The 23,857-nt window shown below is 37.4% G+C and overlaps 1 protein-coding gene across 6 annotated transcripts; it reads right to left on the bottom strand.

Annotated features, from left to right (window-relative positions):
- Positions 1–162: 162 nt before the first annotated feature.
- MTIF2 (mitochondrial translational initiation factor 2) lies at positions 163–23,525 on the bottom strand. 6 transcript variants are annotated; one of them, XM_059187689.1, is made up of 15 exons: positions 23,410–23,525; positions 22,946–23,109; positions 21,394–21,616; positions 20,872–20,983; positions 14,757–14,928; positions 14,132–14,292; positions 13,058–13,234; positions 10,752–10,891; positions 8,625–8,749; positions 7,056–7,260; positions 6,437–6,689; positions 5,253–5,393; positions 3,080–3,244; positions 1,577–1,717; positions 163–986 (listed from the first exon to the last, which is right to left on the bottom strand). In XM_059187689.1, the coding sequence occupies exons 3-15, from the start codon at positions 21,607–21,609 to the stop codon at positions 814–816; spliced, it is 2,181 nt and encodes a 726-aa protein (XP_059043672.1). In that variant the 5' UTR covers positions 21,610–21,616; positions 22,946–23,109; positions 23,410–23,525; the 3' UTR covers positions 163–813. The 6 variants fall into 6 exon arrangements, with proteins under 6 accessions (XP_059043672.1, XP_059043673.1, XP_059043670.1 ...); XM_059187690.1 differs by having other exon boundaries at positions 21,527–21,616; positions 22,861–23,109; XM_059187687.1 differs by having other exon boundaries at positions 22,861–23,109.
- Positions 23,526–23,857: the final 332 nt, after the last annotated feature.

The raw sequence follows: 23,857 nt of genomic DNA on the forward strand, positions 1-23,857 counted from the left end.
GTGCATCATGGCCTCTACCTACCTGATGCCAGTAGCACACCACCCATTTCCACCACCGGATATATCCAGACTTGCCAAATGATCCCTGGCATGGTGAGGAAGAGGGAGCTTGCCCCCCGCCGCCCCCCCACTCCAAGAAACACTAATTTGTATGAACTGGTGTTACATATTGCTTAAACAAAGGCTGTGATTCATTTGTTTCATATATAAAACATGTAAAGGCTAAGCTTTCAGTAGTAAATTAGACATCCTTAGTCCCTGGGTGGTTTGGCTGGGATGGATATATGCTATCTACAAGCAAGGGAACATTATGCAATGTTGAGTGTGAAATCTTGGAATTTTAAACACTTTGTCCACTAGTGTGTTAACACTGAAAAATAAAGTTTTGGGGAAGTATTTGGCACCATATTTTGTCCATAACTAAATTCAGGGAGGTTTGCTTATCTTGATACCACTCAACTAAAACATGCACTTGAAGTTTACTATAAAGTGATTATATTCTACGGCATACCAATAATTAATTGCCTTTTACCACACCATTATTTTCAGGATTTCTACTTGGAGTCATGCTCAAATAAGGTTTCCTATTTCTGTAGTATTTTGACAAGTTATCCATGTTAATATTTGGAGTAAGTACTAGGGTATTTTTCTTACCTTCACTGAAGCAAAACTAGATGCTCTCTACAATAAAGCAAGACATTTGTTTATAGTTTTTAATTTATTTAATAATCCGCCCAGCATACGGTTTGAACCCTGGGATTAAGAGTTACATGCTCTACCAGGCACCCCATTGTTTACATTTTTAATAAAATTTTAAAATCCTGGATCCCAGGAAGTCTTGGCTGGAACTTGTTTTTCTTCATAACAAATAATTTCATCTCCCACTTTAAATTCTATCTTTTCTTCACTCAAACTGAGACCACAATCCATTCCAGTTTTGATGATTGAAACGTCATCTTTATGGTGTTTCAATGAGCTTAATGAACCTTAAGAAAACAGAAAAAATCCAAGGTACATATATACTCAACAAGAAATAAATTACTACTAAGTGCTATACAGCTGGTACTAAAAGGAAATTAAAACTGAAATTCTTAAGTGTTACCGTTCTACCAGGTTAAATGACAACTAAATACTATGGAAAATCCAACGGAAAATGGTTTGCTGTAAACAAGACAGGGTTTACAGTGAAAGATAACTAAATTTCCCATTTCAAAGAGATTAACTTTGCAGAGGACTGGCATATTCAGGACTTCATGAGATAAACTCAGCAAAAGACTACAGGCAAAGGTCAAAAGGAAGTAAGCAAATACAGTGCTGCAGAAAAGTATAGAACACAGAAAGGTAGTTTTGGGGCCAATTTTTAGAAGCTTAGAAAATCAGATTACTGATTTATTAGGATTATTATTATAGGTTATTAGAACTTGGAGGGAGCCCATCACTAAGAACAGGTTTGAGTTCCCAAGAAGGAATGGCCTGAACAAGGATATGGGAGGGAAAGATTTCAGATGGTTATACAGAATAAGGTTTTGGTGACTGGATCTGATGTCTACTAGGAACAGACTGTGATGTTGCTTACCCTTCCAAATAACATCTCCATTACGGATTAATTTAAATTTTTTTTGTTTTTCTAACTGTCCCTTTTGGACTCTGCAGCCAGCCACAGGAACTTTTTTCTTCCCTTCTGTTACAGAAAAGGTAGCTAGTATAGAAGCTTCACCTTAAAAAAGAAAAGAATATTAAGTACACAGAAAACAAAGATTCTAAGAAATACATAATTTCACAGATTCTGCATGGCAAGAATTAAAAGTGAGAAAAATACAAACTCCTGCATAGACAGAAATCCAAGTTTTCTTTGATTCTGCCAACTTTATTTTCCTGACCACTATTAGAAACATAAACATGAGGGGTTCCTGGATGGCTTACTTAGTTAAGCCTCTGCCTTTGGTCCAGGGTCCTGGGATGTAGCTCCCGCATCCCAGTGGGGAGCCTGCTTCTCCCTCTCCCACTCCCCCGCTCCTGTTCTCCCTCTCCCTCTCAGTCTTGCGTGCACAGTGGCTCTCTCAAATAAATAAAAATCTTAAAAAAACAAACCATGAAATCCCTGGGTTCACAAGAATACATGTTTGCCAAAAGAATAAACAAAAGAAAGTGGAATTCATTTTCTTAGCTGAATAAAATGTATTAGAAGATTATAGTCTACTGTCCATTCTATAAAAACCCAGTTTTCAGCTGTCCCTCAATATATTTTCTCAAAGATCATCTGTTGGGACACCTGGGTGGCTTGGTCAGTTGGGCCTCTGCCTTCAGCTCAGGTCATGATCCCAGGGTCCTGGGATCAAGTCCCATATTGATCTTGCTCAGGAGGGAGCCTGCCTCTCCCTCTGCCTGCTGTTCCCCCTGCTTGTGTACTTTCTCTATGACAAATAAATCCTTAAAAAAAAAAAAAAGTTTTTAGCTGAGTTATTTTTATCTCCCCATTGGTAATTTATATCCACTTAAGAATACTAATTCTGTGACTCAAGCTTAATTTTTTTCACAGAAAATTATCGTCATGTTTAACAGGTCAGAAAAATATCTAAAATCTCCGGACCATTAGAACAGATAAAATGGTTCAGTAAGTCTCAGATAAATTTAGGTTTCCAGCTGGCCAAGGGATATGCTAGAAGAAAGTTTTTAAATACGTGGTACTCAAACATAAAGTAAACTATCTTCTCATGGTGGATTTCCCTGCCAGCTTCCAGGACAAAAATCAATGGCTTCCTCCACAGCACTATATATAATCTTTATTCCCCCCCCCCATTCCAGTCTAATTTGTACTACAATTAGTTGTTGATGTCTAAATTTTAGGGCCTCTGTATCCTCAAGGCTGAAGCACAATGTCGCAGACGGTAGGTGTTTACAATACATATGTAGTTACACTGAACAGATCCATAGTAAGTCATTTTTTTCTACAACACAGGCTATATATTGGAACAGTGAAGATATTTCAACAGTGAACTACATTTCCCCCTAAACTTTGCTTTCAAGTGCTATTTACAGCACCTAAGATATGAATGTTCAACATTCAGTGAACACTCACCTATTGGATGCTCTTCCACAGTGCACGGCAATCTGCTGCTCAATTCCTCCTGCAAATCTTCAATCAGGTGGTAAATGATTTTGTGAAGTTTAATTTTTACTCCTTTTTTTGCAGCAGACTTCTGGATAACATTGCCTACATTCACATTGAAGCCATATATAACACCTGGCAAGCAGAAATAACAATCAATAAAGTAGCAAAAATACAGCATTAAATACTTCTTTCAAGCAAAAACTCAAATCTAAATATTGTTTTATTTCCAGGGCACCTGGGTGGCTCAGTCAGTGTCTGCCTTCAATTCAGGTCATAATTTCAGGGTCCTGGGATTGAGTTCTGCATCGGGCTCTCTGCTCACCGGGAAGCCTGTTTCTCCCTCTTTTTCTGCCACTAGCACTACCCCCACCCCTGCAACTTGAGCTTCTCTCTCTCTAATAAATAAAATCTTATAAAAAATAGTTTTATTTCCTTCTATGTAAATTAAAAGCAAGTAGGGAAAATGAGAAATTCTATAATTTTTTCTCATGAACACTTACTAGTTTTCAAATCAATGACAAGATTTTATAAATTATCATTTAATAAGGAAAATTATGGTTTTTAAATCCATCCATTTAAGAGACAAAAGTACCCATAGTATGCAAGGCAGTTTGCTAAACACAACTTTAATTTTTATACCACAGAAATAAGAAAAAATGATTAGGGCTGAAATACTACATTATTTTAATAACTGTACTACTAAATTATAATCTTATTGTCTACAACATTTTGCGGATTACTCATAAGTATTCAGTTGCCCAAAAGATGGTCAATTACAGTACCTTAATTGGTAAAGTTCAAGAGTTATTTTAGAAATGAGAGAATTTCCATGGAGCTGACCATTTTACCAAAGAATCGTGTATTTAGGGGCACATGGGTGGCCCAGCAGGTTGAGTGTCTGACTCTTAATTTTGGCTCTAGTCATGATCTCAGGGTGGTGGGATGGAGCTCCACCCTCTGCAGGAATTCTGCTTCTTCTCCTGCCATTCCCCCTGCTGACACACACACTTTTTCTCTCTCAAATAAATAAATAAATAAAAGGAGTATGTATTTAACTGCAAATACTTTGGAGGGAATAAAAAAATACAACACTGTTGAGATGCCTGGTTGGCTCAGTTTGTTAAGTGTCTGCCTCAGGTCATGATCCCAGGGTCTTGAGATCAAGTTCTACTTAGTGCTCCTTGCTCAGATGGGAGCCTGCTTCTCCCTCTGCCCACTCCATCTGCTTGTGCTCACTCTTTCTCTTTCTCTCTGACACATAAATAAAATCTTAAAAAAAAAAAAAAAAAAAGGCAAAACACTCTTACCTTAAGTGAAAAAAAATAATGCAAACTACTTAAGAGAAAAACCTTGAAAGTCTTATCATTAAGAATTCATTCAACATACTATCAACATTTCATAGTATAGTGTAGGCCAGTCAGTGCCTAGAAAATACTTGGAATTAACCAGCATTACTAAACATACCTTTTCCGTGGTACAGGTAACATCTAATTTTAACCAAGTCCAGTCATGAAGTAGCTCCTTTCTAAGAGATTCATTAATTACTCAATAAAATGTTGGTGCTTTGCTCGATAGACTTAAAATGACAATCATGAGTCACCTTTTTGTACTTTCTGTATATCATAAGTTCAACTAATAAACAGTCCCCCTGCCTTCTAGACATTTAAAGCTAAAAACAGTGCTCGCTTTGCAAGCACATACACTAAAGCTGTTTTTACAGCTTTGAATCTAAGATATATGATTTGTAAAATTACCAATAAACAAAAAACAGGTAGACAAAAGTAAAAGATGAAGTGTTGAAGAGACTGATTACAGTATTAAGAGCATTCAAGTCTAAATAAAGGATAACCAACCTTGGATTAGGTGGGGAATTGGGAGGGGGTAGAGGACAGTAAATCTTCAAAAAACAAAACAAAACAAAACAACAAAACAAGAAACACTAATGAGACTTAAAAGAGTTCCCAAAGGTTGCAGTGCACATTCCATTCAGCTCCATGACTAGGGCTCCACTACAGCAGGAAGGGGGATGCTTCTAAGGGTAAATGGCAGATTGACTAGAAAAGCAACAAAAGACAGAAGCAAATGGTTCACACTGTGTTCTAGGGAACACAGTTAAACAAATAGCAAAGAGAATCCTTACCACGAAATGTTTCAGCAAGGTTAACATCATTTTCACTGACATCACCCACACCAAAATGTACTAATTCAAGTTCACACTCATGTGAAGCATCGTAGGTATCCATGATGTTCACAATGGCCTCAACGGAACCATCAACATCACCTAAATGCAGCAGAAGTTTAAAATTACTGGTGTTAAGAGGCATTAAGACACAGAAATAACAAAAACCTATTTAAAGCCATAATAGGAATGCCATTTACCACTAAATCCATTTTTATTTAGGTTTAGCATTATAATTAAAATTTAACTTTAAATAAAGTATAATGAACCAAATGTACATTTACAACAAAACCAGCAAGGAAAATGTTTATTAAAATCTCCTCCAGTGAGGGATGGGCAAAAACGGTGAAGGAGGACAAAGGCATGAACTTCTGGTTACAAAGTAAGTAAGTCATGAGATGTAACATACAGTATAACAACTATAGTTAGTATATTACATATTTGAATGTTGCTATAAGAGATCTTAAAAAAGTTCTTATCACAAGAAAAAAAAATTTTGTAATTATGTACTATGATGGATGTTAGCTAGACTGTGATGATGGTCATTTTGCAATATATACTAATATCAAATTATTATGTTATATAGCAGACACTAACATAATGTTATGTGTCTATTGTATCTCAATTAGGGGCGCCTGGGTGGCTCAGTGGGTTGAGCCTCTCCCTTCGGCTCAGGTCATGATCCCAGGGGCCTGGGATCGAGTCCCGCATGGGGCTCTCTGCTCAGCAGGGAGCCTGCTTCTCCTCATCTCTCTCTCTGTCTGTCTCTCTGCCTATTTGTGATCTCTCTCTGTCAAATAAATAAATAAAATCTTTAAAAAAAAAAAATCTCCTCCTGGGACACCTGGATAGCACAGTTGGTTAAGCATTGGACTCTTGGCTTTGGCTCAGGTCATGGGATCAAGGACTGTGTTGGGTTCCAAGCTCAATGTGCATGGAGCCTGCTTTACTTTCTCTGTCCCTCCCCTTCTTTCTCAGTTTCTCTCTCAAATAAATAAATAAATCTTAAAACAAAAACAAAAAACCACACACTACCCCTAAATGCCAAAATAATTTTAGCTTAAATTTAATGGCCCAAATTGTGAGAATGAAAAAATACATATATTTAAAAAATTAGTTTTAAAGTACAATCTTTCCAAAGTCACCTTTAATAATTATAGGAAGAATGTGTGAATCCCTTTCTTCTTTCTCTTTTGCCTTCAAGGGTTTTAGTTCTTTTCTTTCTTGGTACTTTAGAAAGGATCTCTCCTTCCAGTGTATGTTGCCATACTTCTCACGGGCTTTCTGATGTGCTTCTTGGTGCTCCTTTCGCTTTTCTTCTATTATTTTCAGATCCTCTTTATTTTTCTCCTGTTCCAGCTCATACTTTCTCCAGTCAACAACTGCACGTGCCCTTGGCTTTACAGGGAAAAAAACCAGCCATTATTTAACTAAATAGAAACCAGAAATTTATGCATTATGTTTTTCCCCAACTTAACTTAGCTTAACTCATACATAAAACCACTAATTTTATAAATTTCAAGAGACATATAAAACTTTAATCTGGGAGCTTTGTATGTAACAGATGATTTAATTTAAAAATATTGGCTCAAATTTTTAAAAATTCTATAGCCAAAATCTAAAATGGCACTACTGGCCCCCTCACGGGCCCTTATAGCCTAAAAGTATTTGTTAACATAAATATACGTATTTGGTATAACATTAGAGATTAATATTTAAAACCACTGTTATCATATCTAATATGTAGGAATTAGCTTGATATACCTCAGATTCTACTTCAAGAATTTCATCTCCTGCAGAAGGGAGGTCTCTCCAGCCTACAATTCCCACTGGCATGCTGGGGCAGGCTTCATGGATTGTTTTTCCATTCTCATCAAACATTAAGCGTACTTTTGCCCAACTCTTTCCAGCAACCAGAATCGAGCCTTTCCTCAAAGTTCCTCTTTGAATTATAGCTGTAGTAACAGGACTAAAATGAAAAGAAATGTATATATTCTTAATGCCATAAGCAGGATGTAAGAACGCTTACCTTAAGTAGAGCAAAGATACCTTTATGAGACTTAAATATATATATACATATATTATGTACACACAGGGTTAATCCCACTTCCCATGCAGGCTTTCATACTATAAAAACATTTCTACTTAATTGCCAAAAGGTAGAAGCAAACCAAATGTCCATCAACTGAAAAATAAAGAAAATGCAATATATACATATAATGGAAAATTATGCCAGCTTAAAAAAGAAGGAAAGCCCTATCATATGCTCCAACATGAACGAACCTACCTCAACGACATTATGCTAAGTGAAATAAGCCAGTCAAAAAGGACAAACATATGAAGTATCTAAAGTAATCAAAATCACAGAAACACAGAACAGAAAGATAGTTGCTAAGTGCTGGGGAAGAAAGGAAAGGAAATTAGTGTTTCACAGGTATGCAGTTTCAGTTTTACAGGATTAAAAAGTTCTAGAGATCTGTTGAACAGCAAAGTGAATATACTGAATACTACTGAACGATACACTTAAAAATGGTTAAGATGGTAAATTTAATGTTATGCTTCTTTTATCACAATTTTTTTGAAAAATGGAAAAACTAAACCATTTCTTATAAGTGTATGGTAGTGGAGGGTGCAGATAGCTGAGTGCTCTGACAGAAACCTCATCCTCTTTCTGTAACTAATTTGTTAAGCAGTGAAACTTCTTGCTGATAGGAAGAAAAATTAAAGAAAAGAGCAATCCTAAGACCTTCTTATATATTATATTAATGGGGAAGGACATAAAGAATCTAAGAACCCTAAAATGCAACAATTACTATTTCATTCCTATTTGTTGATCTATGAGGCTTTATTTACCAATTCAGTTAAGTCAGTGGGAAAAAAAAAATTCAAACTGAACTACTTATGTCATCTAAATGTAACTAGTAGATACAGAGAGATAGTTGCTATGGTCTACTAATAACTGCATCTTTTGTTTTATGTGCTAGTGCAACAAAATGTTTTTCAAAGCAAATGCTTTGAAAATATTGTTCATGGGGCACCTGGGTGGTTCAGTCATTAAGCATCTGCCTTTAGCTCAGGTTATGATTCAGGGTCCTGGAATCGAGCCCCACATCAGGCTCCCAGCTTGGTGGGAAGCCCACTTTCCCTCTCCCAATCCCCCTACTTGTGTTCCTCTCTCGCTGTGTCTCTCTGTTAAATAAATAAATAAAATCTTTAAATAAAAAGAAAAAATATTGTTCATGTTTAACAATAAAAATAATATACTGTTATATAATCAAGTCATAAAAACAATGAAACAAAATTATTAAAAAGCAAGAATTTTTAAAGTCCTACCCTCTTCCTTTGTCTGTGAAAGATTCTATTACTGTTCCTTCTACTGGCCCAGTGGAGTCTGCTTTCAATTCTAACATTTCTGCCAAAGCAACCGTTGCCTCTGCCAAAGCCATCAGATTATCACCCTTTAACAAAAAAAAGGTGTTAACATACAATAATAAAATATTATCTGTAAATTTATATACCAAGGTCAGAAAGCCAAACAATTCTTTACAGTTTATTATACATTTCTCTTTAAGCATTAAAAGCATGAATTATCCAATTAGAAAGGAAGCAAGGAAAGGAGGGAAGGAGGAGGGGAGGAAGAGAGAAAGGGAGGGAGGGAGGAAAGAAAGGGAAGAAAGAACAAAAGAAGGTAAAGCAAGAAAACCTGATCCAGGGACAGATCTTTCAAGGAAGAATGGCCACTAGTGTGCTCTTTAATACCCTTTCATAAACATATGCTTCATTCATTCATTCATTCATTCATTCTCTCTCCTCCACGTCTCTACTTTCTTTACAATGCTACTTTACATTTGAAGTTTATCCAACTGAACAAGCTTTCACATCTATTATTTCATTTGATCAACTTAAGAATGCTGTGAAATGAGTATATCAAACATTACTTACTCTTATTAAATAACTAAGGAGAAAAAGTATGAACCAGACCCAGGCTTTAAAGACATACTCTGTAATCACCCAGCTATACAATCTTGAAGAATCACTTCTCCCCACTGGATCTCTTTTCCTCAATTGTAAAACGAGGAAGCTAGATTAGAGGATTGTTTCACCTTTAATGATCTATGTTTCTATGCTTTCTACGGCTCCAAGATCACACAGCTGATTATGTGGAGATGAAACTGACAGGGAAGGGGTTTTTCCATTCTCTGTGTCAGCTAAGAGATTGCTCAGTTGTCAGAGTATAAAATAATGGGACAAGTGTAAGCAAAGCTGATAAAATAACTTGCTCGCCTATCCACTTATTACTAGTATTTATTCCAATTTACAAAATCCTGTTCTGAAAAGCAGAGCTAGGGTATTTCTTTGCATGAAGTGTCCTCTATCTCTACTTGGAAAAAAAGGCCTCATCTTACTTCCTGCCACTCCCTCCCAATTTCCTCCACTCCACAGAAATCATCTCTGCCCTGACTCCAAGTGTGGCTAAGCAGCTTTACATTTATCGACTCATCTCCTGGTACCTGGGGAGAAAAGGTGACCATGCCTTCAAATGTTTTAGTCTTGCCACATGGCTTTCAAGAGTACAAAAGCAATCGGGGTAGAATCGAAAGATAACAATGCAAGGTAGCATTTTATGAGTTTCAGAGAAAAACAGGCATGGCTTTACTATTAATGAAGGCATGATTGCTAAGCATCTTAGACGTAACACATTTAGGAAAATTAAAGATAAAATGAGACGTAACTAGAGGAAGGTAGCTAAATATAGTACCATCCTTCAGTGAATAAGGAGAAAAAAAAGTATATTATGTACAAATGATGGAATATGGCAAGAATGGACAAAAAAGGAAATGTCACTTAGCAGCAACCTGTACAGGATAAGAGAATTGGAAAATGCTGTCATACAGCAGATACTCAGCTTCCCTGGTGTTTTTTAATCATAAAATAATAATTGACCATTGAGAAGACAATGGAATTCCTCATAAATAACATAAACTTACAGCAATTTAATTCACAGAAACATTGAATTAATCAATAACAACAAACTGAACCCAAATGTCTAATCTTTGTATTAGTGAAGTTTTTGTTTAAATCTCCCTTAAATGCCCTAAACCTGTATTTTTTCCACTATAGAAACAAGAACTTTTTATTACAAATTGGATTTCATTTCTGTTTAAAAAGGTCTTTAGCAGCTTACTGTAACCCTATCCTCACATTTGCCATTTGTTCTCATTCTATGTATCTCATAATAAGAAAAGCATTAGGTATGGACTTCAACTGGACACTATTCAGCTATGTAACCCTGGACTAGGGATCTGCCAAAGCAAGGTGATGATACCAGCTTTGCCTAGTACTACAGAGGACTTCTAAACAACACAAATGCTATGTGTCAAGATGCTGTTTTGGGGCACTTTGTGCATTAGGTACAGCAGGCCCATCTGGACACATCATCTCTGAGCTGCCTACATTTACCGTGAGTGCAGAGATGTGCACTGCTTGGACATCGCCGCCATAATCTTCACAGACCACATCATAAGCTAGCAGTTCTTTTTTCACTTTTTCAGGATCAGCCCCAGCTTTGTCACATTTGTTTATGGCAAGGACGAGAGGAACTAAAAGAGAGTTAAAAAGAGTGCAGATGAAGACACTTTCAAAGCCAGGTATTGAGAGTGAGACACCAAATTTTTCTGGCTTTCTCTTTACTCAGTAGATGTACTAAGCTAAAAGACAGATCTAAAAAAACAAACAAACAAACAAACAAAAACGTGCTTTAGATCCCCTTTACTCTGCCTTCTGCACATAAAGGAGGATTCTGGATGTGAGATGTCAAAACTATCATTATAAGCAGATTCTGAATTAAGAACAGCTACCTAAGATGATAAAAACCAACCAAACAAAAAGCAGCATTTTGGGTAGAGAAAAGCCTATCTTTTAACCTAAATGTAATTATCAGCAACTACACTGAAGATAATCTCCAGGCCAAAAAAAAAAAAATTAAGAGAAGATTTTAATCCAATTCTAAACCACTAGATCATCTGCAACTAGCTATTAAGTCAGTTAAAGCCCAACATTGTATTCTGAGGTGAAACTAAATAGCATTATTATAAACTTTCTTTTAGGATTTACAGCAATTCTTTATTCATACATACTCACTGAGTATCATAGTAGAGTCTCAATAAATGCTTGCTTAATGAATGAGCCAAATAATCTTATAATCTACTTGTCAATATTAAACACACCCTCACATTAGTGAAATTGCGTAAAATGCTATGAGATAATTCTCTGGTTGGGAATCAACTTTGCAATTTCCTCAGGTATCAAAAGAAGGGAAATTGAAAACAGAAACAAAAAAGTCATACAATCCACAAGCTACTATTATGAAAAAGTACATTCTGTATGAATGAACTGGAACTTAACAGGGACAAGAGAACAGGTATAGAAAGCATGATGTAGGGGTGCCTGGGTGGTTCAGTGAGTTAAAGCCTCTGCCTTCAGCTTAGGTCAGATTCCAGGGTCCTGGGATTGAGTCCGGCATCGGGCTCTCTGCTCAGTGGGGAGCCTGCTTCCTCCTCTCTCTCTACCTGCCTCTCTGCCTACTTGTGATCTCTGTCAAATAAATAAATAAAATCTTAAAAAAAAAAAAGTATGATGTAAGAAATTCATCCTATCTCAACTACCTGCTTTATGCAAATCCCCAGCAAATTTATCACCTTCCTCTTTTTGTTATATTCCCTAGAATCACTATGAACATAGTCCATTACGCTAAGGCAGTTTTGAAAAATTAAAAAGGCAAAAGTAACACTGGAAACTAGAAGACCAGATTCCAAATATGGAAAATTTTCTCATGCCAACAAACCTAGGGGAATGTGATGCATGCTTCATCAGGTACATTTTCTCAAGAGAGCAGTTATTTTCTCAGTGGGTGTAGGGTCATATCAGAGTAAGAATGAATGTACAAAGTAAGCGTGTGGAGGGAGTGGCTATTACTAAAGTTTTTAAATGAAGAAGCAAGGGAGAAAATACCTAAGTGATTTTCTAAAAGTTTCAATTTTATACCTTTGACCAAATAAGGACTTATTTCAAGCATATGAAGGAAAAGTTTCTCTTTACTTTTTTTTTTTTTTAAAGATTTTATTTACTTGAGAGAGCAAGCAAGCATGAGTAGGGGAAGGAGCAGAGGGAGAGGGAGAAGCAGACTCCCCACTGAACAGGGAGCCAGACTTTAGAGTTTATCCTGGGATTTCAAGATCATGACCTGAGTCAAACGCAGACACTTAAATGACTGAACCACCCAGGCGCCCTGAAAAGTTCCATTCCGAGAATTCTGGACAATATATGAACAAGGAATAATAGAATATCACCACTTTGCAACTCCTAATGTATTTAGGTGATGGATACATAGAAGTTCATTATTCTGTCCTTACTTCTGTAACTGTTTAAAACTTCCATGATGATAAAAATTTTTTAAAATGTCATTGGAAGCCATTACATTCTCACACCATGCCAAGTAAGGAAACAGTATCGGATGGACTGTATTTGTGATCCCACATACCCAGTTGAATCCTACTACACTCTTCTTAGTAGTTATGTCTGTGGGAAAACAATTCAACTGTCTTTGAGCCCTATTGGTAAATAGCTGTAATAATCCTGGGATTGCCAGAAAGATTATATGAGCTCCATGTAAAGCATCCCAAAAGAACGACTTTAAGTAGAACCCTTTTAAAAAAAAAAAAAATAGCAACTTCTTTCCTGATATACGTAAGTCAACCACACGGTACCTTGAGCATCTTTGGCATGCTGAATAGATTCTACAGTTTGTTTCATCACTCCGTCATCTGCAGCTACAACCAATATGACAATGTCAGTGACCTGAGCACCTCTGGCTCTCATTGCTGAGAAAGCAGCATGTCCTGGAGTATCCAGAAAGGTAATCTTTTCCCCAGAAGGCAGAGAGACTGTGGAAACAGAAACCCAAGAACACTGAGGACTCAAATATGTACTTTCTTAATACAAAGAAATACATGTGAAATTATCAAACAGAATCAACAATTCTTAAAATGACTTATTCTTTCCATTAATCTTAATCAGGAACAATACAGATCATCATTTTACACTGAAAAGTAACAAAGCATTGAAACCTTTAGGGTTTTCCTTTCATGTAATAATTTCAAACTAAAACTCTTTCTAGAATACACTTTTCATAAAAAACCAACTGGTATGTATTGATTCTGGAGAACAGAGCAATAGTTAATAGGCAGTCTCCCCTTCATGAGCAAACATCAGCTGCACAACTACACTCAGCAACAAATGCTATTTAGTATATGGTTAGGAGCTTAGAATGTGAGCCCAAACCCAGCCTTGAGTGTAAATCCTGGCTCTGCCACTTACTAGCTGGGTACCCTGAACAAGTAACTTAATCTACACAAGCCTCAGCATCCTTATCTATAAGTAAGAATATCAATACCTACCTCGTGATGTTGTTGTCAAGATAAAAAAGATAAGGCATATAAATAAGGTGCTCACCACAGTGCTGGGCACTTGCTAGGTGCTCAATAAATAGTAGCTGTTATTTAATTATTAGCAACGTTATCAAAAACTAGCACTGAAGAACTGTAGCCTCATTGAAGCAAACTAAGAATGAGCCAGGATGAAAAAGGTAATATCATTTTCTTCCTATAGAATGTACAAAATAAGCCTTATTAACCAACTGCTCTATATTTCATTAGACCAATGGCTTGAAGCTCTAGGCTTCCCTTTTATTTTGAGTTTGTCTATCTCATACTGTGACACTTGGTTTAAGAAAATAGTATGTGGGGGTCCCAGGCACATTGTAAGATAATGTGTGTCCATACCAAGAAAGGCACCAATGTGCTGAGTGATGCCTCCAGCTTCCATTGCTGCCACTTGAGTTTTTCGCAGTTTGTCAAGTAACGTCGTTTTCCCATGATCAACATGGCCCATTATAGTAACAACTGGGGACCTTGGGGTTAATAAAGCTGGATCTGCCTGAGGCCTACAATTAACAGCAAAGGAGTTTCATTTCTTAAATATCTTTATAGCCAGTAAATTGGTTTGCAGTCATCTCTGTGCACTACCATTAACAATAAAACCCAACATTCAGATTTGAATAGGTAGAAGTATCTTCCTCTTCCATAAATGCAATGACCTACAGCAAAATATATGACTGCCCATGTACAGTTGGCATCTTCACAACAATAGGATTTTTAAGATTCAATAAGACTCAATAAGAGGTTTAAGTTCAGGATCAATATACACACTCAGTTAACTAAGAAATATAACCCTCAGAGTTTTATAACATGAATATACTTTCCAATATTTTAAACACTTTGAAGAAAAATTTAATCTATATTCCACATCAATTTAACTGCAAAAAAATTTTAAGGTGTATCTTTCCATTATAAAGTGTGAATAAAACTATGTGGTTTCCTTCCACCAATATATGGGGTTAAGTTTTACCTTCTTACAGCATCTTTATTTTCTCTGACTTTGTCCTGTTTTAATTTGCTCCATTTTAACTTCATCCCCGCCTTCTTAATTACTTCTTTGATCCAGGCTTCATCTAAACGTGAGTGTGCTTCTAGTGAATCTAAGTCAATAGCAGTGTTCATTAAAGCTTCATATATACAATCTGGGTGGAAGAGAGAAGGCCTTTTAGGATCATGAATTAAATGTTCACAAAAGTGACCTCTATTAATAAATGTCTAAATATGAACAGTACACTCAATGAAAAGAACAATTATATAAGCCGTTTCTCTAATGTTAACAAATCATAAACAAGCTGAAAGAAATTAATCTTTAAAATATGATTCATCTAGGGCGCCTGGGTGGCTCAGTGGGTTAAGCCGCTGCCTTCCGCTCAGGTCATGATCTCAGGGTCCTGGGATCGAGTCCCATGTGGGGCTCTCTGCTCAGCAGGGAGCCTGCTTCCTCCTCTCTCTCTCTCTGCCTGCCTCTCCGACTACTTGTGATTTCTCTCTGTCAAATAAATAAATAAAATCTTAAAAAAAAAAAAAGAATTAAAAAAAAATAAAATAAAATATGATTCATCTATATTGACATTGCTGCATTCATAAATATTTGAATATTTATGTACCATAAGAATCATCTGAGCTACCAATAAAACATTACAGGTTGTATACATCTATACTGAGCAGTTTATCACAGCCTAGTTCTTTGAAAACGGGTAGTTACACATGTCATGCATATATAAATGTGTATGTATATATAGTCAATTCTCATTATTCACGGTGGGTATGTTCTATAAACCCATCACAAATACTGAATTTAAAACTACTAAACCATCACTCCAAGGGGAAATACAAGGTTAGGTTCTTCCAGTTCCCAATCACATCTTCATTAGCTAATCAATACATATTATGTGTTTCTGTTTCAAGATATCTTACTTAATACATACTGTTAATTCAGTTATGCTGAACTCACAGCCAAAAGCACTAAACCCAGTACATGAACATAGTTTATCTAACACATGTATTTTCTCTGTAAAGCACATTATGGCCTTCTTGCAAGTTAGTAACACTAAACAGTACTTCATTCAGTACTATGCTCAGGAGCCATCTTCATCCGCAAAATCAACAAAAAGGACAAAAATGTGAAAACATGACATTAAATAAGCCACAAAATGATGCTTGTTTACAGCATAAGAGCTAAAGCAAAAGGCAAAAGTTGCTTTGTTGAACCTCAGCTAGGAATGTGTGATTGGGCAATTCAAACTTTTCGCTGCTCCACGCATGTCCAGGAATGATTGCAAAAGCATTCTGAATATTGATTTGGGGCTATAAATACATTTTTGAAAATTCGGTAATAAAAAAATCCCCAAATAAGCATAACAAATAGCATGGAGGACAAGAGGAGTTAGAGAGAAGGGAGCTGCGGGAAATTGGAAGGGGAGGTGAACCATGAGAGACTATGGACTCTAAAAAACATCTAAGGGTTTGAAGTGGCGGGTGGGTAGGAGGTTGGGGTACCAGGTGGTGGGTATTATGAGGGCATGGATTGCATGGAGCACTGGGTGTGCTGAAAAAATAATACTGTTATGCCGAAAATAAATAAAAAATAAATTTAAAAAAAATCCCCAAATAATAAGGATCAATTGTATGTGTATACACACACACATACACTCACACACACACACAGAGTGTCTCAGAATAAACATAACACATGTAACTTATTTATTCATTTATGTACCTATTTAGGGTGTCCAGAAAGTCTTGAAATACAGGAAAAATATTTACTTGTTATTCTTTTTTGCATTCTACTTAATGTACTTTGTTTTCATTTGTCATATTTCCCTGTAGATAATAAATTAATGTATCTGTGATGATGATAAATAGTTTTATGTTTCTAGACTTTCAATTACCCTTTAAATATATATTTCAAGGGGCGCCTGAGTGGCTCAGTGGGTTAAAGCCTCTGCCTTCAGCTCAGGTCATGATCCCAGAGTCCTGGGATCAAGCCCTGTATTGGGCTCTCTGCACAGGAAGGAGCCTGCTTCCTCCCTCCTTCCCTGCCTGCCTCTCTGCCTATTTGTGATCTCTGTCTATCAAATAAATAAAATCTTAAAAAAAAATTTTAAAAATGTATATATATTTCAAGAAACAGATGTGAAAGAAAGGGATCCTCAAATAAGTAGAACACAATTCAAAAAGAATATCCTATTCACTAGTGTGCAGGTAAAGGTTTACTCACAAGACTCTCCAAAAAAAAAGAAAAAACCTTTCATTATTACAGCATTTCTCAAGTTCCATAGTGCAAATACTCCCACCATGGTTGATTTCAGCTACCAACACGAAGTCACTAAACACAGAGATAGAAAGAGATGGGCAGTAGCACACTGTTATATTGTACTCCCACCATATAGGTACATGGACGTAAATAACCTCAAGAACACAGAAAATAGTAAAATGCAGTAAAATAATTAGGAGTAAAGGGATCTGATGAATAATACCTTTGTTTATGATTTAATTTTTGTAATGCTTGTGTTTACCGGCTCACATACTTCCTCAGGCTAGCAATCGGCCCCAAATCTGGTGCAAACCAGACCCACACATCACTGATTCTACCCTGTAATAATGCCAAGAAACCCTTTCCTATGTATATCCCCATCACATACTTTCCCAAGAAAGCACATTTTAAAAGAATATGGTGCAAATGATCTATATGGATATGCACTCAGAGAACAATAAAACTCTAAACATATAAATTATAATAAGTATAATTCTATTTCTTTTTTTTTTTTAAGATTTTATTTATTTATTTGACAGAGAGAAATCACAAGTAGTCAGAGAGGCAGGCAAAGAGAGAGAGAGGGAAGCAGGCTCCCTGCTGAGCAGAAAGCCTGATGCGGGACTCGATCCCAGGACCCTGAGATCACGACCTGAGCCGAAGGCAGCGGCTTAACCCACTGAGCCACCCAGGTGCCCCAGTATAATTCTATTTCTAATAATGCTAAAAACCCTAATAATCCAGCAACTAGTCTTTCAATGTTATCCTAAACTTTTGAAAGTAGCTTATACAGAGATAATCTCTTTCCCTCTATATTAAATGCATTGAGTAGGGGTGTCTGGGTGGCTCCGTGGGTTAAGCCTCTGCCTTCGGCTCGGGTCATGATATCAGGGTCCCCTGGGATCAAGACTCTGCTTGGCAGGGAGCCTGCTTCCTCCTCTCTCTCTCTCTCTCTCTGCCTGCCTCTCTGCCTACTTGTGATCTCTGTCAAATAAAAAAATAAAACCTTTAAAAAAAATGCATTGAGTAGTACATATTATTTTATCTTTATCCAAGACTTAAACATTTACAAATAGAAAAGTGCCCAAAGCATTTCAACCAGAAATATTACATCTTAAGTTATTTTAATTGACCCAGGGGAGGAAAAAAATCTCCTTACGTTGCTAATGCAGTAGTTAAATTAAGTAGGCTCCATACCCAGCATGGAGTACAGCATAGGGCTTGAATTCATGACCCTGAAATTGAGTTGAGATCAAGGGTCGCATACTTAACTAAGCCACCCAGGTGCCCCAAAACTATTACCATTTTTAATTCAAATGAGATGCAAATATAATATTAAATAAACTTTGAATAGGTAACTTTTATTTAAATCATGGCATATAAGTTTTGGGTCTAGAGCATCAATCCATAGGATTAAATTTATCTTTTAATTATTTGACAGTATAAAAGGATTATTACAGTTATGTGTGGGGGTGGGACAGCCAATGTTTAAAAAAAGAGAATCCTCAGGGAGCCTTTGTGGCTCAGTCAGTTGAGCATCTGCCTTGTGATTTCAGTTCAGGCCATCATCTCATGGGTCCTGGGATAGAGTCGCCTCAGGCCCCCAGCTCAGTAGGGAGTTGGTTTGGGATTCTCTTTCCCTCTCCCTCTGCCTCTCCCCATACCTGTGTAGCCTTCTCTCTCTCTCTCTCCCCCGCTCTAAAATAAATAAACAGATTAAAAAAAAAAAAGAATCCTCATCTTTAAGTGATAAATACAGAAATATTTATGCACTGATAGATTAATAACTGTCACTAGCTTATGCATATATTATGCTTATTTTCCATTCCTTCTGCTTTCATATATATACAAAAATTGCCAGTAATAAAAGTTTTTAAAAAGTCACATCTATTACCAATATTATTTATAAAATTATATCAATACAGTTTTCCTTGGAAAAACTGTCAATGATAGAGCCATATGTATTTGTTCTCTTGAAGTTTTTTTAATAAACAGATTATATAATCAAACTGCAAAGTTATAAAAATGCAAGGCTGGGTGAATTTTTTTCCTTTTTTTTTTTTTTTTAACGATTATATTTATTTATTTGACAGAGAGAGAGAGATAACACGAGTAGGCAGAGAAGCAGGCAGACAGAGGGGAAGCAGGCTCCCCGCTGAGCAGAGAGCCCGATGTGGGACTCGATCCTAGGACCCCGAGATCGTGACCCAAGCTGAAGGCAGAGGCCCAACCCACTGAGCCACCCAGACTGGGTGAATTTTCTATTACTTTGTAAGGATGTACATGTACAAAGAGTAATAACACTTTCAGAAGGGAAATATGTTAAAATTCTAGCTCTGCTGTAATTTACAAAATAACAATTCTTGAAAGATAATTTGGTCTGTGAAAAACAGCATGGTCTATGTAGCCATACTCTGAGTTCAAATCCTCACTTTACCACTTACTGTGGGAATTATTTACCTTTTCCATGCCTCAGTTTCTCAACCTATAAATGGGGGTAATGATTACATCTACCTGTATTGCATTGTGAGAATTACACGAGTTAATATATATAAAGTACTGGTACAATAGCTCAATAATATGAGTTATTATTTTTTTCTGTTTTTCCAAGAGTCTGCCTTGTCACTTTATTTTGCTACAATAACAGGCTATTTCTTATTTACTGTTATCTTTTTAAATTTTATTTATTTGTTTTTGAAAGAGAACATGCTTCACACAAACTGGGGGAGAGGGCAAAGGCAGAGGAAGAAGCAGACTTCCCATTGAGCAGGGAGCCTGAGGTGGGGCTTGATTCCAGAATCCTGGGATCATGACCTGAGCCAAAGGCAAATGCTTAACCGAATGAGCCACCCAGCTGCCCCATTTACTGAATTGTAATGCTAGTTAATAATGAGAACTCAAATTTTGTTCCAATAATCCTAAATTAGTAATAAATACACCAACAGTGCAATGAAGGAATTTTTAAAAAATGACAATAAAATAAACAAAATAGCATTATTAAGAGTTACTATTAAGGGGCGCCTGAGTGGCTCAGTGTTCAAGCCTCTGCCTTTGGCTGAGGTCATGATCTTAGGGTCTTGGAATCAAGCCCCACATCAGGCTCTCTGCTCGCTGGGGAGCCTGCTTCCCCCCCTCTCTCTGCCTGCCTCTCTGCCTGCTTCTGATCTCTCTCTCTCAAAATAAATAAATAAATAAAATCTTTTAAAAAAAAAAAGAAAGAAAGAAAGAAAGAAAAAAGCTACTATTAAAAATATTTTCCTGGGGGCGCCTGGGTGGCTCAGTGGGTTAAAGGTCTTAGATCCTGGGATTGAGCCCCGCATCAGGCTCTCTGCTCAGCAGGGAGCCTGCTTGCCTTTCTCTCTCTCTGCCTGCCTCTCTGCCTACTTGTGATCTCTGTCAAATGAATAAATACAATCTTAAAAAATATATTTTTCTGCTGGCACTACAGATATTGTTACAATGAGTGAAAAAAGAAAATCAGAAATTACAGACAACAAAAGGAAAGTTAAGTATACAGTACCTCAGCCCAAAATCGTTCTCTGGACTTACTCTAAAAGCCTACAGAATTTCTGAGAAAGAAGGGGTAGTGCAGATAAGAAAATCTTTTTCACTTTTATTAAAAGCAAAATTTAGAGAACTATATTTGGCTGGTAAAGAGACAAGAAACTAATTAAGAGTTTATGACCTAAAGTGAAAAATACTGGAATGATTTAACATCTTTTTAAACCATCAGTCTAATTTTCATCTTTGAATGTCTTCAGTCTCATTGCAAATAAAAATGTAAGTATTCCATTTCCTATATTTTTCCTTACAAAATTATCTGACCCACCTATGTCTTTTTCCATTGCTCTGGCCAGTTCCTCAACAGTCATTCCAATCCATACCTCCACCTCCTTTTTGGATTTTGTTGAAAATAACTGAGATTTCCGTGATCTTTCTTCCTATTAAAAATTCAGGATGCATACAGAAGGAAAAAGAAAAAACTTTAAGTGACAATATAGATTTATTCTGGAATATCTACCACAATAACAACTCCTATTTCTACCAACAGTCCCATAAGTAGTTAAACCTTAGATTAAAATGTACTGTCCTATACCCCTACTCCACTATTATATACTAATTTCCAAGTAATCAAATTCATCATCATTAATGAATAACAAACTAGAACGTGCCTTCTTCACAAAGATTTACTGCCTGGAGTCCAGCATTAAGGAATAAAATTCTATAATGACAATATACCCAAATAATATAATATATATATTTATACAAATATATATATATATAAAATAAGATAATATAATAATTCACCTCAGACCAAATAATATAGTAACTGATAGAAATCTATAACTACCTTCTTTGTTACTAGAAGCCTATATTGAGATAAAGCCGCCCCAATGAGCGGGTCTGTTTGCCAGGGCCGAATGCAGAGCTGAGCTGTCCACACCGGGTAAGCAGATGAAAACACATGATTCCACTGTGCTAACCTTCTCTGACCCAGGCTGTGCAGCTGCCTAAAGACAGTGTGAAATCGTAGCAAGTTCTCCAATTTCAGTATCTTCTGGTTCATGTTTCCCCTGGAGAAAGTTTTAAAATAATATCTTGGTTAATGAAAATCAAGTTAGCAAATATTAAGTGGATTTCTACTCCATGAAAAACACTGTGCTAGAGTTACAACAATAAGTTCTGCTAGATTCTCGCCCTGAAAGAACTCATGGCTAATTCAGGGAGATGGAATTTCATACTAACTACTCTGTAGATGTTAACGATCATTATTGTTGATGTTCCTACCACAACAGAACTGAAATACAATTTACAAAGTGATTTTTTTTTTTCATTCTTGAAACATCAACTAACCAGATCACAACTAGAGTGACTTTTCTAAAACGCAATTTTGAACTTATCAGCTCTTTGTTAAACACCCTCCAGTGGCTGGCCATTATCCTCTTTAACGAAAACATGCTAAATAAAGACTCATAATCTGCCCTCTGCTAACCTCTCACTTCATCTGTTACTGTTACAGTCCCCTCCCTCCTATCTCGGAGCTATCTCTGACCCCCCTGTAATTTCCGATGGCTTGTCATCTAATTTTTGAATCCTTGCATATGCTATCTCTACTTGGAACTATCTTTCAAGCCTCAATATTTTTCCCTCTTCCAACCTCCCCCTCCCCCAAAAAAGATTAGAGTGGGAAGAAGGCGCCTAATAAATATCTATTGAATAATGCCTTTTGAATGTTATTCTTGTAACAAAAGAAGAGTTACCTAGGAGAAAATTGCAACAGAACTTAATAGTGTAGTTCAGAACTCAGGAGTATAGTTATTTTCTCCTTGAGTTGTCTTTCCGCTCTCAGTACTGCATTTCTACAGCTTTGCTTTTCAGTTTTTAAAGAGCCACTAAAATAATGTAAGATGTAAAGTTTCTCTCCTCAACATTTCTTGAGTACCACCTTCCAGACATTACATTTGAGGATGCCGATTCAAAGTTTAATGAGCCAGAGTCCCTTCCTTCAGAATTTACTGTTCTTAAAAGTTCCAATAGAAGATTCTTAGGCACATGAAACACCTCAAGAAAGCACATTTTTTAAAAATCTTACTTAGGTACATGTCCCTGGCCTAAGAAGTAAAGAGATTCATTCCTCTAAGAAAAAGAATTTTAATGAGCCTAAAACCAGATGTAGCACGGGCATAAATTAGCAGAATGGAAAGAAAAGCACTACATGGAGACTAACCAAAGCACAGACAGATAACTGAAAAACACACTGCGGGGCGGGGGGCGGGGGGGCGGATAATGCAGGTGTGAAAACTGGAAGGAACCTTACTTGCTACTTATTCCAAGCTCCTCATTTCATAGAAAAGGAAAATGAAGAGTCCAGAGAGGTCAAAAAGATTTCTCCAAGGTCATACCACCAGTTAATGACAGGCCGAGAAGACAGGCTGACTCCCAATTCGCCGTTCTTTCGCAGCTAGGCAGGCTCTCCTCATCACGGAACCCGAAAAGAGATGCTACAAACACGTAGCTGCGTTAGTGGGAACGGCTTAAGGTAGGAGCTGTCAGCTTTGGAATTTATCTGAAAGGTAAAAAGAAGTCATTGTAGAAAAACGACGGCCCTCGAACCCGGCGAAAACTTCGCCTGGAACCCGGGCCGGGAAACCTTGGGCCCTGGACATGCGGGGCTCGCGGGAAGCGGGAGCTAGTCCGCCGCTCCCGACGGAATAAAGCTTTCGCTACGCCAGGGGAGGGGTCCCGCCGTGATTAAAGCCCTCGCAGAAAGGCTTCCGATCGCTCAGGGTTTATAGCCGGTGCCACTGCCACTTCAGGCCAACAATACACGGCCCCCGGGACGATCCGGCAAGGGAATCCCACTCACTTCGCTGCTACATTGGGCTCTGGGCGACCTGACTCTGAGGAAAAGCGGAGATCACCTTGCGGGCCCGGGACAAAATCTGTCAGCCCATCAGTCCGTGCCCGAAAAGGTCCCCGACGGACTTCCGGTACTGCCGGAAGAGGTCCTTCCCGAAAATAGGATCCCCGAATCCGAAATAGCTGCGGCAGTCAGGAGTGGGATGCTGGAGGTTCCCCAGTGGGTGTCCAAAGTTTGGGGGGTGGGGAGTGGGCGCTACAACCTGTGGCAGCCTCCCCGGGGCGGTAGTCGCTTCGGCACGTCCCTTCACTTTCTGGAAGTCCCTTAGTGCTACTACACTGGGGCTTGAGCTGCCTTAGTGTTGCAATGTGGATGAAATCATACGCTTTTAAAAAGACACATACCTAACGAGGGAAAAATGCAAGGGAATGTGGTGATAGAATCCGCTAGCACT

This window comes from Mustela lutreola, chromosome 9 (assembly GCF_030435805.1).
Source record: "Mustela lutreola isolate mMusLut2 chromosome 9, mMusLut2.pri, whole genome shotgun sequence".
NCBI classification, from domain to species: Eukaryota; Metazoa; Chordata; class Mammalia; order Carnivora; family Mustelidae; genus Mustela; species Mustela lutreola.